General features: G+C 45.8%; 1 protein-coding gene across 1 annotated transcript; it reads left to right on the forward strand.

The window, feature by feature from the left end:
* Window positions 1-205: 205 nt before the first annotated feature.
* On the forward strand, window positions 206-5,979 carry LOC100651396 (allergen Tha p 1). The gene is made up of 3 exons (XM_003393670.4): window positions 206-517; window positions 4,891-5,080; window positions 5,497-5,979. Exons 1-3 carry the CDS (start codon window positions 500-502, stop codon window positions 5,640-5,642), a joined length of 354 nt encoding a protein of 117 aa, XP_003393718.1. The 5' UTR covers window positions 206-499; the 3' UTR covers window positions 5,643-5,979.
* The last annotated feature ends 9,375 nt before the right edge of the window (window positions 5,980-15,354 follow it).

Here is a 15,354-nt window from a genome sequence, read left to right on the forward strand (position 1 = left end):
GCGATTCGAACGGCCGAGCAAAGAAAGCGCAGCGGCTCGGAAGAAGTTTAACGAGCAAAGTGCAAGAGCGAGAACGAAGGGGAGAAAAGTGCAACTTGTACGGCGCACACTCACGCACGTCTCAGCTTCCCCTACTTCGTAACCGTCTGGTACACAGAGAGGTGTCCGGAGACGGAGAACTACCGGTATATATCATCACGTCGTCGGCCGCTACACACACTTTCGTATTTATCGGGAGAAGAAGGGGAGGAAAGGCTACGGACGGTACATTCGGGCCAGTGCGTTCCGAGATTTCGTGGTGAAAGGACATCGTAAGCCAAGTGGCCGATCGTAAGCCTTTATTCTCGGTTTTATTTCCTTTCTCTAGCTTACACCGAACAGCCGCCGGTTGCGCACACGGCTCCTCTTCGTTTCTTCGATCTAGCGTTTATCTTCGCGTCACGTGATTCGAAAAGGAGCGCGATATCAGGAAATCTATCGCGCACCAACGAGTCCCGACATGGCTTCGACAATCAAGGTGAGTGAGTGACGAACGTGCAACAGGTAGATACACGCGCACCCTATGTACACGTACGCCCGGTGATTTAAAGTTTCGCAGTATCCGGAGGGGCTCTCTCTGTTTCCCGCTGTCTTTCTCTCCCTATTCCCGTCGTCACGGGATCCGCTCCATGCTCCCATAGGGGTGGTTGCCTCTGTACGCGACTGGCGAACTCGATATCGTCACCGATCGTGCCTTTCTCTATCTTGAATATTTAGAAGACGAGACGGGCTATCGCTGTTTTCGAAGTCACGTACCTCTAACTTTTCCCGATCAAGCCTACGTACGGAGAATACCGATCGCGCTCTGCCTAAATGGTCCATTACCGCGGTAATCCCTCTTGCCAGAATCTCGCTTTATCGGTTACGATTGCACGTTGTTTCGCATCGATATTTTATATCGGTCACGTAAGTTTGCTTTCTCGTATCGAACTTCTGTTTTGCTTTTTTAAACAGCTCTATTGCTATTCTCGCCGAAACGAACAAACGTTATCCGAGACAAAGCAGTCGCAACGACCGTCGCGTTAGATAGATTTCCGTGATGCGAATCGAAAGTGCCACTGCACACGCGTATCGTGATACAGAAAGCAGTTTTCTAGAGCGCAGAACCGTGTGCCGTTTGGATTAACGTATATACGCGTTTCGCGGGACGATAAGAGCTCTCGGAAAAAATTCGCGACTGGCTCTGACGGAGCCGAACAGTGGAAATCCTTGCGATATTAAAGAGCCAATAAACGTCAAGAGGCAACGAGTTTCCAGTTATTTCGTCGGAAAGAGGATATCGGCTAAGTGCGCGCGCGTATTCATTCGTTTCTTTCGCGATATATTTCCATGCAATCTGAAAACAGCTGTAACGTGTTTATTTCCTCCGATTGAAAAAGAAGCGAACGAAAAATCGAGCAAGATGATAAACGACGAACATATCGATCCTGATATTTTCTTGGTCCGTCAATCGGGAAAAACATGATTAAGTTCCGGCACGTAGCTCAGCTTCGCAGCGATCCAATCGAAATCCATTTATCGAAGGCGTCGCAACGTTATAACTTATGCGTGTGGCAATCGTACGTTCACGAACAATGGCATGGAAACGGCAACTGCACGGAATAACAAACCGACGGAAAGGGTTCCTTCGTCGTTTAGTTCTACTTAAAACTCGATCGTCCTAACTAAATCGTATTGCGCGTTGTTCGAAAGCTTGGAAGAGAATTGAGAAATTCCATTACACCCGTTGCGTGTGTTCGCGAGGAATTCCCGTTCAATAGTGGAGGATGGCACCCGTTAATTCGCTACAATTCGATATTTACACTGGCCGGCATTCTCCTCCGTACGGCGAATTACGATTCATTCGGCGCATCGTCGATATCGAACGGCAGTCACAGAGTCGTGTAATCGTTGTCCATCGGATGCCAGTCGACAACTAGGCGATTGTAAATTAATTTAATAACTGAAACAGCACGGCATTTCGGCCAGTCGTATATGAACAATAAATTATTATTTATCGTGCACGGGGTTTGCAAAGTCGCGTGCTCGCGCGCTTCCGTACACCGATAACTACGACGGAATATTACGGCTACAAATGGCACGAGTTTTCCAGGCATCCCCCGTTTAAGCGGTGAATTATCATTCATAGACTGTGACGACAATTAACGGGCCATACGTAGGATCTACATGGAATGCATGGACGAGAGGAATCGTCAGCATCGTCTAGCTCGGACGTAATAACCCACAACGTTATGGTTACTATCGTTACAGCCGACGTGACAGCAATAAAATCTATATCACACCCATTTGCCATTTAGAGCGGCCAATAATTCTTATAATCCACATCGATTTGCGGAAGTAAGCGGTTTGCGTGCACGTACCAGAGCCGGCATCCAATCCACAAATCATCCCTGACCATGTATATACAGCGACGTGGTGATTTACCGAACCGTCGCGATTATTAGCACGCCTATAGGAAAATCGAAACTCACCGCTGATCCTGTTCAAGTATTCAGCCGATTATAGCGGATAGGGGAAACCAATGAAAAGTCACGAAGTTGGCCGATCGAGCCTTAAGATTTAACTTTTGGCAAGTTGTCGACTGTTCGTTATCACCAATGATATCGCTGAATATTTTATTTTATAGCGATAAAGGGAGAAGACTGAAAGGCGTCTTACCTCTACGCGATAATCAAATTCACCTAATCCCGTTGTGCGTTTCTTAAATTCTTGCGTCTGAATCTCACTCTCGTTTAAACGAATAAACTAACGTTTTAATGAAATTTCTAGCAAAGCAATTGGAACGAAGAATCGTGTACGTTGGTAACGATTATTTCGTTATTTCCTTAATCTTGCCTCTGCAGCGAGAAATTTCCCAACGATGGAAAACTAGGAAAGGCAAAGTGGTTAATATAGTTTGATAGAATTAATACAAAGCGTAAATGTAATTTAGAAGGAAATAAATGCGAAATACTTGCGCGAGTCGGGATTGATTCAAAAAGGAAATATACACAGGTCTATGAGCGATTACCGTTGAAGATGTACAAATGGAAGAAAAATCGTGCGATTCACGTCAATTTTGAAATCTATTCTCGAAATTCGCTAGTAATTTAGGATAAGAGGTGGGAGAGGGTAATTGGAAAAAGTAGAAAACGACACCGAAGAGGGAAACAAAAAGGAAAGAAGAGAAGGACCGCGTGTTCTGGATTGTGATGCGAGTTGTTTAAAAACGAGGTTGATCGTCAAGGGAGGTGCATGCAGTCGAGAGGTACAGCGCGACGAAAATAAAATCGAACTTTGAAATATTCGTCACGGCCGGTGTCAAAAGAATGAAAAAAAGAGAAGGTGTGTCGGGCATAGGATGCCGAATATACTGCCAAAGTATATTCATCTGTCAAGCAGCTGCGATCTAATCGGAAATATTTTTTACGTTTCTCTTCCTCTTTCACCGACTAGCTCCATACTTTTCACATGGACAAGCAATCGGACGATTCGGCAGCAAAGCTAACAATAAGATCGTTTCTAAAAAAGATTGCGCAAATATGACGCATGGCATGCACTCGGAACGATCGAATCGTTTATGGTGTCTATGGTGACTATTTCGGAGAACTTTACATACGCATACGTATATCTGTTACCGCTGAAGAATATCGGAGAAGTTGCTTATTTTTGGCAGAATGCAATCTATAATATAATTTAGAAGTTTGTTAATAAGTGTAAGAATTATTATTTTACCATTACGATACGATAACATTTGTTTTAAATAACCGATAGTTTGAAATAAATAAAATATGATATAAATAAGTCAGGGTACAATTCTTCGACGAAATTTATAACAAACTATGTTGGAAAGATTAATTACCCTCGGACTATTTACGTAGTCTACAAAATACCGGATCACAAAGCTTTATCTTCGTTCCAGTTCTTACTTCGTTCCTGTTTTAAATGGGACCGTACAGTCTCAGAGGATAGACTGGTCCTGTGGCGAGAGATTAATGAATTACCTACTTCTTTGACCACTTCGTCTACTATTTTATTTCTTTCGCAAGAAAGAATCCGGATTACGGTGAGAACAATTTTCCTCTCTGTTCTTCCGCGCGAAGGCAAACTCACGTGCTACGTGGACGAAGCAAATAGTATTATCGTTCGAGTCGATATCGTTACCGAACACACCGTTCGCTTGAAAACGGCGAACGAAGGCGAACGAAGTAATTTAAAAGGCAACTCGTTAGTCAGTCGCCGTACACAATGTGGAGATGCAACGAAACACGGAAGCGTGTTGATAGGAGCCGGGGTGAGTCGGCAGACCAACGGAAGCAAACAAACGAAAGTCGTAGGTACGCGCATGCCTTCGTTACTCACGGTGGTTACTGCTTGTTTAGCTATGTTAGCTTTGGCGTGCTTCGCCAGGGCAGCGTATAGTCGTAGTCTGCAGCTAGCCTTTCCTTATCCCCTTTCGCTATTCCACCGTAGGTATACTCGTGTGTTCCGACCTTTACCGCGGTAACATCCGCCAATTCGCTTCGTCCTCGTTGGCTCGATCTATCCGTTACCTATCCTTTTATTATATTCCAGTTCAATTTCCTGCTTTCAACGAGTCATGGGAACTTTGGATTCCTCTCTTTCGTTCCGCGACGCGACTCGATGTGTACCAATTAAATAAACGACATCGATCGATCTAGAAACTTGGAATTGTATCATTATCTCGTCGTATCGGATAGGCGCCACTCAATCTCGTTAACCGTGAATTTCCTTAATTGCTTCGTGCCCAGATGTGCGGAAAGTGCCTCGACCTTTTAAAGATAGTTCCCGTAACGTCTATTTACTTAGAGCCCCGTGTGCACCACTTAACTATCTCCAACTATGTTTCAGCTGCTGCTGGTCGCCTGCGCCTTCCTCGTTTACGCTGTTATGGCAGAATCGGAAGAAGGACAGACTGCAAGATCTCGAGTCTCCGACGAGCAACTAAATATGGCCCTGAGCGACCAACGTTACTTGAGGAGACAACTCAAGTGCGCGTTGGGCGAAGCTCCTTGTGATCCTGTAGGAAGACGTTTGAAAAGTACGTGTTCGTTGGGCGTATATATCCATCGGGCGAAGGGGCGGCAGGCACGCACGACTCATGACGTCTTGTCTCTTGCGTAATCAAGGTTTCGCGATTGTCCGGAACGAAACATGGTGCGGAATTTTCAATAGATCGCGTGGATTAAAAAAAAAAAAAAAAGAAAGATGTCGCGAGTAGTGGGGAGGGATCGCGGTGATAGGTATTTTCTTCGATTCAATGGATACGTTAATGTTGAGCGGAATTAAATCCATTTTATAGGAAAGTTCACGTTGTTCCGAACGGCGAGTCATCGAATTGCTTAGGTTGGATTTATATCCGTATTTCGAGAGCCGTGTGTTTCCTCGGAGACTTTGCCGATAAATTTCTATAAAGTTACCAGCAGAATTCGATTTAACCCAGGCGTTGTTATCCAGGTTTAGCACCACTGGTTTTGAGAGGCTCCTGCCCGCAATGTAGCCCCGAGGAAACACGACAGATCAAGAAGGTCCTTTCACACATTCAACGGACCTATCCAAAGGAGTGGTCGAAGATAGTGCAGCAATATGCCGGAGTTTCGTAAGACGTTGGGATAATGGAAGCAGCTGAAGGGAAAACTGGGATGGTGGATACGTCGATAAAAAAAGAAAAGATAAAGTACGGAAAGCAGGAAAGCGGCGATCTGCCTACAATAGCCGTTTAAACCATCGTTCAATTGTTTTATTCCGTACGTTAGAGAAAGGTACGATCGTATTCACACCGAGTTCTTACAGCACGCGTTATATCCAACACCTGTTCATCTTCCTTAATGAACACGTTTACTATCGTTGATCGTTAACATAGCGTTACACACATAAGGAGTATTTTATACACACCGAGACAATCGTATTATATACCGCAATAAAGTTTGTTTTCCAAAATACAGAATAGAATCGCTTTTCCACGAAGACACGTTTTCGCTCGGTTCGAGTTCGCAAGCGAGCAATATGTATTACTGGCTATGGAACGAATTTACGCTGTTCAGCGATCGAGACTAGTTCGCGTAGCGAAGAGTCACGAATCGAGAGCGGTATATAAAAATGAAAAGAGCGAAGAAAAGTGCAAGAGGGAATGATCGTCTACGATTATGACGTTAGAAACGGGGACAGTAATAATAGCGGATGCAAGTAGCGGGAAAGTAATAAGCCGGATTCATATTTTATATTTTATTCCGGCGTCTCGCCTGGTTTCAATTTCGCTGTATTACAATAGATAGCTTTATTCCCGTAAACTATACGAGAAACTCTATACAGGCGGCGTTTTATAACGTCTGAATTTCTCGTTGAAACGTTTCCACGAATATTTCTCGTCGCCGGTTTTCCTACTTAAACGCCGCATCACGAGCCGACGCTACGCGCAGTTTCACTTTCTATCAACCAACCACGAAAGTTCGTTACTCAACGATCGCAATGTATTCTTCGTGGCATGTTGCGTGGTTTGCATACGGTATTGGAAATATTTGAACGACGCAAGACGATGCAAGGCGACGGCATCGCGAGCCAACGATTTCCAATTAGGTCGTATAACCGTGGAAACGTAATTACCCGATATCGTAAACATAGCGTAAACATTTATCCCGTTTTATCGAGAAATAACGACAATCAACAAGTTGATAATTACTTGGAATATAATTAACGATATATTCCGGATCGAGCAATTTACAGCAACTTCGAACTGTATCGCGATTCTGGCCTTAATTTATCTCCATTTCCATCCCTGCTAAATCCCTCCTTTCGTATTTTCTCTTTGTGCCGCTTCGTTTTCATTTAATTCGGATGTTGACGATATTACGAGTCTGACGGAGTTCGATCATCGACAAATCAAATTAATTCGATTTCTCGTCTGTGCGTTCTTCGTCGATTAGATTTGCGGATAAATGCGGAACGTCTGGAATTTTCTGCTGTCCGTAATTCTATGTTATCGTGGACTTGGCGTTTCTGTTCGTTGAAACCCGTGTTGCAGACCGTGTCGCCGATTTCCAGCAGGATCGATTCACTGGTCGAATCAACGCGTGGTTGACCGATGTAAGCCAATTAGCCAGATGTCTAACATCGTTTGCGCGTTGTACCATGCGTCGTATATAGAATGTTATTTCCTTACGCGTTTACGATGGTCTGACGCTAGGGTAATAGGAAATAGCTGAACGGAATCCGATGCACGTCTATAACGTCTACAACGTTCGTAACATAATCGAGCAACCGCGATACGCTTTTTCAACAAAGATCGAAACGTCGTATCCCGATCTGCAACGTTTCGGACGTTGAACAAGTCCGCGATTTTCTTTCTTTTCTTTTTACCGAAGGCAAATTATGGGTTGCGCGGATCCGCGCCGATTGCGATATCGACTACAAATCGATGTTTCTCTCTTCGACTATTCGCATAGGAATTACCGTCAATAATATTGATTTTTGCGAAGTTTATAATTCGTTTCACGGGAAAGCTAATTTTTCTTCGAACGAGAGTCGTTAATTCTTCGCCGTTCTTCCGAGTACACTCGTTTGGGCAACGTTTTGTTGCGCTAACAAGCGGTTGTTTTGTAATTATCGAGAGAAATAGGCGGAGGGTAAAAAGAATTAGCGGGCTGGAAGGCGCGTAAAGTGGAAGCTCGTAAACGACAGGATCGAGATCGCACGATGTACATTTTGGCAAGCGTTTGTTCTTCTTGATTGATGCGCGATGATACACTTTCATCGGGGAAATACAAATATTGAATCTCGTCGGAGGGAGCCGAGAATCAATGTTTGTTTTCTCGGTACCTCATAGACGACAGGGAACGTATAGATCATATATACATGTATATTTGCGCATTCCTCTTCAAATTTATCGCTCATTCGCCAGTCGACTCTACCTACCAGCAGCTTAAATATTATAGTTCGATGGTGGAGCAAAGGGTAAGTAAATGTATATAAGAGTTCACGCGTCAACGTACACTCCATATCGAAAAACGAAAGAATCGTACCTCGTTTCGAGGTACGGGAACGAGGTGTGCGAAACTGTCGTTTAAAATCAGAAGAAAGAAAAAGAAATAAAAAAAAAGAAGACGGCGAAATAAGCACGTAATGATACGAAGAAGGCGTACCGGCGTTACCATAATAAAACGATAGAAGCCTCGTCCGTAGTATAATTTTACATGCATGTTCTGTGACGTTGCGGAATATTTGTACACGACGTGTACGCTTATCTTTCTCTCGTAACAATAAAAGAATAGAGTGGAGTAGAAAGAGTGGCAGGATCGCGCAGCTGTTTGCGGTCGTTCGATCGCGACTCTCGTGCCCTATTATAATTCGTTATACGATCGCGGTGAAACGACCTACTCTGAGCTGCACTCGTTCCTTCCGCTAGATCCACGGTGTCGTTAAAATGTTGCACGAGGATCGCGACCGAACTCCCTGATTTTATTCGATACGCGGCTCATCAGCTTAAGGGATCAACGTTCCACGACTCTATCGACCATCCGAGACCATGAGAGGCCGACTCGTTTCAGTCGATGGAAAACAGATAAAAAAGCACCGTTAAGTTGCTATATATACGTACTTTGGTATATACGATTGAACGACGATATAGGAAACGCGAAAGAAGGAGGCGTGGGAGACAGAATGGAAGATGAGAAAAGAGAAAAGAGGAGGGGCAGAACGGAGAACGATAGAGAAGAGTAGGCCACGGGAAGAAGTTTCCAAGGGAAGTTTTCAACGAGAGGGAGACGTTATGGGACAAGAGTCCGGTGCGACTGATTTGTTCGGTTGGCGCGGCGTTGGCATTTTCGCACGTACCGAATGCCGGTGCATACACGACTACGCTTTCCTCCATATTTATGTACACGCGAAGAGAAACAAGTTTCCGGCTCGCTCGTTGACGCTGCTGGCGGAGGAAAATTTTCCGCGATAAAAGCACCCGTTTATTTGTACGTGTATCGGCTCGATCGCATCCTGCAGCGCGGACGCGATACGCATCGTTTGGAGAAATATTGTAACTTTCACCGACCACGGCGTGAGCCATCGCAACGCAAACAAGGTAGCGTTTGCGGCGGAATAAGTAAATCGATAACACGGTGAATCAAGCACCGATTCGTAATGTTAGTTGGCTATTTACGCAATACGCGGTGGTACGATAAAGCGCCAGTTTGGTTCGATTCGATTTGGTTAAGGCCGGCCGTCGGAAAGTATCGAACGTATTTAAATTTGGTGCGCGCGAACGCCGACTGGAATATCGAAGAGTATTCGTTACTGGAGTATCGAGCGGGCTGCTATCGCGAATCAAAGTAGTATTCATCTGGTAATCGACGTCAGTGTCAATCATGCCATGCATATGCAACCCTCTTATCGCGATTCTGCTACGGTTCATTAACAAACAACGAATTCGCTCGTGTTACCGTTAACGTTATGCAGCGTGCGTTTGTTAACGCGCGAGTGGGACGGCGTGCAAAACTAAAGGAATTAAAAGCGGAATTGAATGAAGAGAGATGCTCGGCCGTGGAAGATAGCATTCGAAGTGGTTGATAGAAAGGGAGTGTTCGCCGATTAGAGGCACATGGTTCGATAGAGATCGATGGAAATTACGACAGAGGAAAAGAAGGGAAAACTAGGAACGGAATTAAAGGATAGAATGCTAACGAGATTCAGGCGCACGAGATATCCTCGTGCGTCCAATACGCTTCCGGCAACTCTTGCCGCTCACAATGCCTCAATACAGACGCACCGATGACCCGAGCACTCGCTACACATGTAAACGCATTTTGTCGCAGAGGGACAAACGCGAACGTGATCCTTCGGTGTGTATAGGTCGTTCCAAAACCTGAAACGACCATCGACGTTAACGATACGTCGCCGATCCACCAGCAACGATAATTTACACGGAGGAACCACGATACAAAATGTTGGAAAAATCTAATATCCGAAGTGTTCTCGCGTTTTGAAGATATTTTTGCCCCGAGGAACGTGTTGCACGATCGAACAAAAACAAGCAATCACGGCCTTTATCGTGAAACGCGTTACCTTCGGAGCGAGCATTTTCCAAGCTTTTGTTCGTCCATGTCTTGTTTTAGAACACGTTGATGCATTTTTGAGCCAGCCTGTATTACAAACCCCGATTATGCGGCTCGTTTCGACACGTGGTGAGGGGACTACGCGATAGAGCCAAAGAGAATACGATCGAGAGAGAAAGGGAAAAGGAAAAAGGGAAGGCAGAGATAACAGAGAAAGGAAGACAGATAGGAGAGGAAGGTAGCGGCTCGAAAAGGCTTAATGAAAGTTGCCTGTTGCTCGTACAAATCGTCGTGTCAACGGAGAAAATCTCCATTCCCCACTCTTTGCTTCGACCTATAGCCGGCGAACGAGTGGCCTTTCACGTGATAGTCGCTCGTAAGGCCGGATCAATTCCGTCCCATACTACTCGTTCTACTCGACTCGCTCCTAATTACGAGGTATTTTCGTCGCGGTGGATTTCCGAAGCTTTCCCATTCACTTCAACTAGCGGTTAATTCGATAATTAGAAGAGCGCACTAAACGTCTAATCTGTCGTAAGGTGAATCGGCGGCCGATTAAAATTGCCGCTCATCGATGAGATCGCGATCGTACATGTAACGTAAAGAAAATCCATTGTTTTAACTATCGTCAAAGAGATAAACGTTAAATCTTGCGCGGGATTACGTGTTTCGCAGGACCGGTTGATATTCTTCGATGGCGAGTTCGCGGCTTCGGACCGACTTTGCGTCGTATTACTGGTGACGTGACTGTGGTATAAGCTGGTCCCTGGTGAACGCGGCAGCTTTGCTACAAGTTTCCATCGGAGACAACGGGAAACTTTGTGGACTTTCCGAGATAATTGTGTAACCTCTTTGTACGCGTCACCAGCGAATCCATTTTGTAGCGTCAATATTCGCTTTCGATGTTGGTACGTGTTCAAATTTTTTCGCCCTAATTAAACCACCCGGGACTGTCAACGTTCGAAACGATTACGTTCTTCGTTACGCTCTATATTCGAACGTTATCTTGAAAACGAGCCTTTAAATTGGAATTTTGAAATCTTAATTTCGATCTGAATCATGAACGTGAAACGCGTACGAACGAATTTATAAACGACCCTCTTGTATTTTTTAACGTTACAAACAATAGTTAAAACTTTAATAGCCCGTAAAGATAATAGCAAAGGTTACGACTAGCATACTTTCTGTAATAACGTCTCCTTTTGATGGTTACGTTAAAGTCACGCTAATGGACGCGGTTGAAGAGGATTAAGCATGGGAAACGTAATTCGTCCGTGCCAATGGTGACGTACGGGCGAATCTTTCGCGACCGCTGATTTTCGATAACGACCGCCATCGTCTGATGGACTTCCGGAAGCGTGTCACATCTCTCAATAACGCAGTAAACACAAAGACATTCCTGTCCGTTCTACGCGTCGTTTATGTATACATAACACATTCTTCGGTGCTAAGCGTGGTTATGCGCGCGGACCAATTCCATCCCTCTTGCTTCCGCTGCGAATGCAAACGGAGAGAGACACTCGGTGGTACACGTTCGGGTTCTATGTGTATGCACGCCAGGAATTCGCCGCGGGAGAGAAAGAGAGGATCCGAGCGAGAAGCTATAGCGCGAGGGGGAGGACGGGGAGGAAACCAAAAGGGGAGGAAACAGAGGAAGAAAGAGCGAGAAAGCGAGAACGAGGGACAGCTGGACCGACGCTAGGACGCGCAGGACGAGGAGAAACGAGGAGAGCGATCGAGACGAATAGAGACGGGTTTGATTCGAGACGAGAAGAGAGACGAGGACGCAAAGACGAGGAGGCGGAGAGCCGCGAACAGAGGGTGGAAGAGAAAGGAAGATAAAGAGGAGGAAGAAACGATTGAGAATGAACGAGAGAGCGTGAGACGGAGAGGACACGAAGGGGAGAGCGAACGAGGAAGAAAAAGAGACGCGAAGGAGGAGAATGGATAGGGACGGAGAGATTGGTATATGTATATGGCAGATACATAGCACGGCTTGCGGAGGGCACAAGTTAGTGTCTATATACGCGAGAGATCGATAGAGGACAGAATCCCGGGACATCCCCAGCGATCCTGTTCTCTTATTCTTGCAAGAAGCATCCTCGGGTAGCCTACGTCGTGCCTCCGTTGCATGTCCTCGCTTTGCATTAATGCGAGACTGGTAAGCGAGCAGAGGGTTGGCAAGGGGGTGTGCTGGCTGGCCAAGAGGCGTCTCGGGCAACGAGCGGCAAAGGAACGAGCATTATCCGGCATACATTACGCGCTCGTCGAACGTACTCCAACTTTCTTTCTTGGTCCCACGACTCTCGGTAGCCACTGGTGAAATTACCACGGGGGCGGACTCGATTTCTCGGGGCTAACGGCGAAATCGTGTTCGAAGGTGGCACCCGCGCGCGCTTTACGCTTTCTATCGCCGAGCTGAGCGCAAATAATGATTTCTTTCGGACGAGATCACGGTTCAGATCTCGTGTCGCGTATACGTTAACGTGCGTGGAAACGGTTTATCGCTCGATCGTTACCTCGATACGCTCGATCCTGTCGGCGGGGCGTCATCGCGGATTCGCGCCTAAAGTTTCCCGATCCAGTAGTTTTATTCGTAGAGAGCGCGCGGCAATCTTGTTTCGTCGAAAGGCGTATCTTTTAATTTAGCGAGGAGACAGGTTGGCTGGCGAGGGAGGGAAATTTCGAGCAACGAGTCACCATTATCGTCGCCTATGCTTCCCCGAGGCGAGATTTCCGCGCAAGATGCGCGCCATCCTGATTGCATTACACCGTATTAGATTATGCCATACGGTAGTCTTCGAAATGTCAAAATGTAATTACAAGAGGCGCAGATAACAGCGAACTTGGCCGAATACAGCTGGAAACGTGCGTGCGTTGATACAACTATCGCGTTATTAGATCGGTAAAACTGGCCTCCTGCTGGCGTCTTCGGTGAATTATCAACCGAATTGTAATTATCGAGAAGTACGAGCTGCGTCGTCACGTATCAGTCGCGACGTATCGCGCTTTGGGAACATTCGTCCCTCATCTTCGGAGAGTTCGAGTAACGAGGTTACAAGGATCGAGAGATAGGAGGAAGCAGAGGAGGTCGGAGGTTCCTTCCTTGCTTCTGTCGAAAGGATCATATTACTCGACGCGACGCGACGTGGCGAGGGATCTCCTACTGTGTAATTTTCTCGGCCTTGATATTCACGGCTAATAATTGTCGTGGCAATTCCATTGTTAGATCTTCCTGTATATATATATATTATATACTATATAGAGAGTGATCCTTGGTACCGCTGCCAAATTTCCAAATGTACCTCGCGTTACCTCGAAATTCCTCTCTACCACTAACTGAGACATTCCTTGATGCATCACAACCGCGACACAATAATAACCAAACGTATATACGCGTAATAGCGTAAATGGATACCAGATACTGCTTGCTACTAATACGCGGTATATAGATCTTACTATGGATGTTAGCTCGTCCAATAAGTTCTTACCGCTTATCAGTTATTTCTATTTCTTCAATTTCTTTAAACGCTTGATATTCGCTACTTTAAATAAGTTCTGTAGCGATAAACTTCTCGCTTCGTTCGACGGATCACGATTTCCGTTATTAAAACGAAGCGCGGAACATGACCGATGTTTAGAATCAAAGCGATTCTGCGATACGATTGCGAAAATCTGTTCGATCTAAGCCCATTAGAGACTGATATCGCGTTAGAGAATCAGGTCGACGAACGAGATCGTATTATTTCTCGGGTACGTAAGAGCGAAGCTGGCGAGACGCGATATCGTTGTAAGAAGTTCCATATGGACGCGAGTATAGCGTAAACGATAGACCCAGAAACCATTTCTTCCAATCGAATATCCGAGAAGAAACCATTCCATCGAGCCTTGAAATAACAGCTACGTTCGCAGTTGCTTAGAACCGTATAAAGTCGCTTTTACGCTCTTCAACGGCATCCATTGTGTTGGTCCTGTGTAACGTCGAGCTGCATCGCAGAATTTCTAGGAATTCCACACTGACTTCATGCATTTTTATGCGCTCCGATCGGTGTAATTGTCCCCCACCCTGTTGGCCGTGCAAGCAAGCGTATCGTGGTTCGTTCGTTCGCTCGTAACGACTAAGCGACCAGACAAAATGGAAATTCACGGTTTTCAAATAATCGTAGGTTCACGCGTCGGAGATCGAATACTTTATCGGTGGACGTGTCGTTCGATCAATGATGCGGCTATGTGTTACATGTACCGGTCACCGATACGAGACACTGTCGGAGGAAAGACACGCGAACGAAACGTGTAGTCGCTCGACCAAGTAGCTTGACCAATTTCGTAAATGGCAGCGATTCATGCGTCCAGTCTTAAGTGGCTCTTTTCTTTAATTTTTTCTCTGTCGCGGTAATGGCGCGTCCGTACGACTCGGTGCTTTCTTGCGACGACCATTCAACGGCATTTAAGGGAACTGGCAGCAATAGCCCGGTCGTAATAAACTGTAACCCGGGCGCAAATATCATTAAGTGCCACCTTTAGCATCTTACACCTTTATATAGCATCCCATAGGCATTCTGTCGGCTTTCGTTTTATTTTAAAAGTCAATGCCCTGTCGCGAGCGTTTCCTCTTCCACGTAACCGTTTTATATGATTTCGCCTCGATCAGCGAGACTTTTAATTCAATCTCTATTCCAAGTACATACAACGATGAAGAAAGCGTACGAACGATATTACAAAATTGTCTGAAACGTCTTGGTGACAGATTCGAGCACGGACACGGATGGACGGCTTGATGAAAATCGGAATTCTAAAAATGTGTTCGGCTGTTCGCGGGAAAACAATACGAGATTCCATTAGGCTGTCTGTGGAAGGTCCGATTTTCCATTTTCCACGGTGACACGAACATGCTCGGATGACACTCGGAATATCCTGGTGTATTCTCTTTAGACCGTTGCCACGTCGGTTTCCAAGTTATACTTGCAAACTCATTGCACAGGGCGTCGTCGTGCTCCTCGACGTTGGCGTCGGCGTCGGCGTCACCGTTGGATTCGGCGTCGGAGTCAACGTCGCAGTCGGCGTCGACGTAGTCGTTTCTGCTGTTCTACACTGCAGGCGATGTTAATCTACGGAGCTTTGGCTGCGCGCAAGTGAATTTCATAGATTGTACCCGAGGACGATTGCTACGACGCCGGTACATACAATAAAGTTACCCGTTGCAATTACAGGCCGAAACTTTCCTCAGAAACCGAACCTGCTTATTGGAAGACTAACGTAGTTAGCTCTATTCACG

This window comes from Bombus terrestris, chromosome 2 (genome assembly GCF_910591885.1).
Source record: "Bombus terrestris chromosome 2, iyBomTerr1.2, whole genome shotgun sequence".
NCBI lineage: Eukaryota > Metazoa > Arthropoda > Insecta > Hymenoptera > Apidae > Bombus > Bombus terrestris.

What these genes read in the sequence shown, in the direction of transcription:
- LOC100651396 (XM_003393670.4), top strand. An exon ending in TGTAGGAAGACGTTTGAAAA is followed by an intron (nt 5,081 to 5,496) that starts GTACGTGTTCGT and finishes GTTGTTATCCAG; the next exon opens with GTTTAGCACCACTGGTTTTG.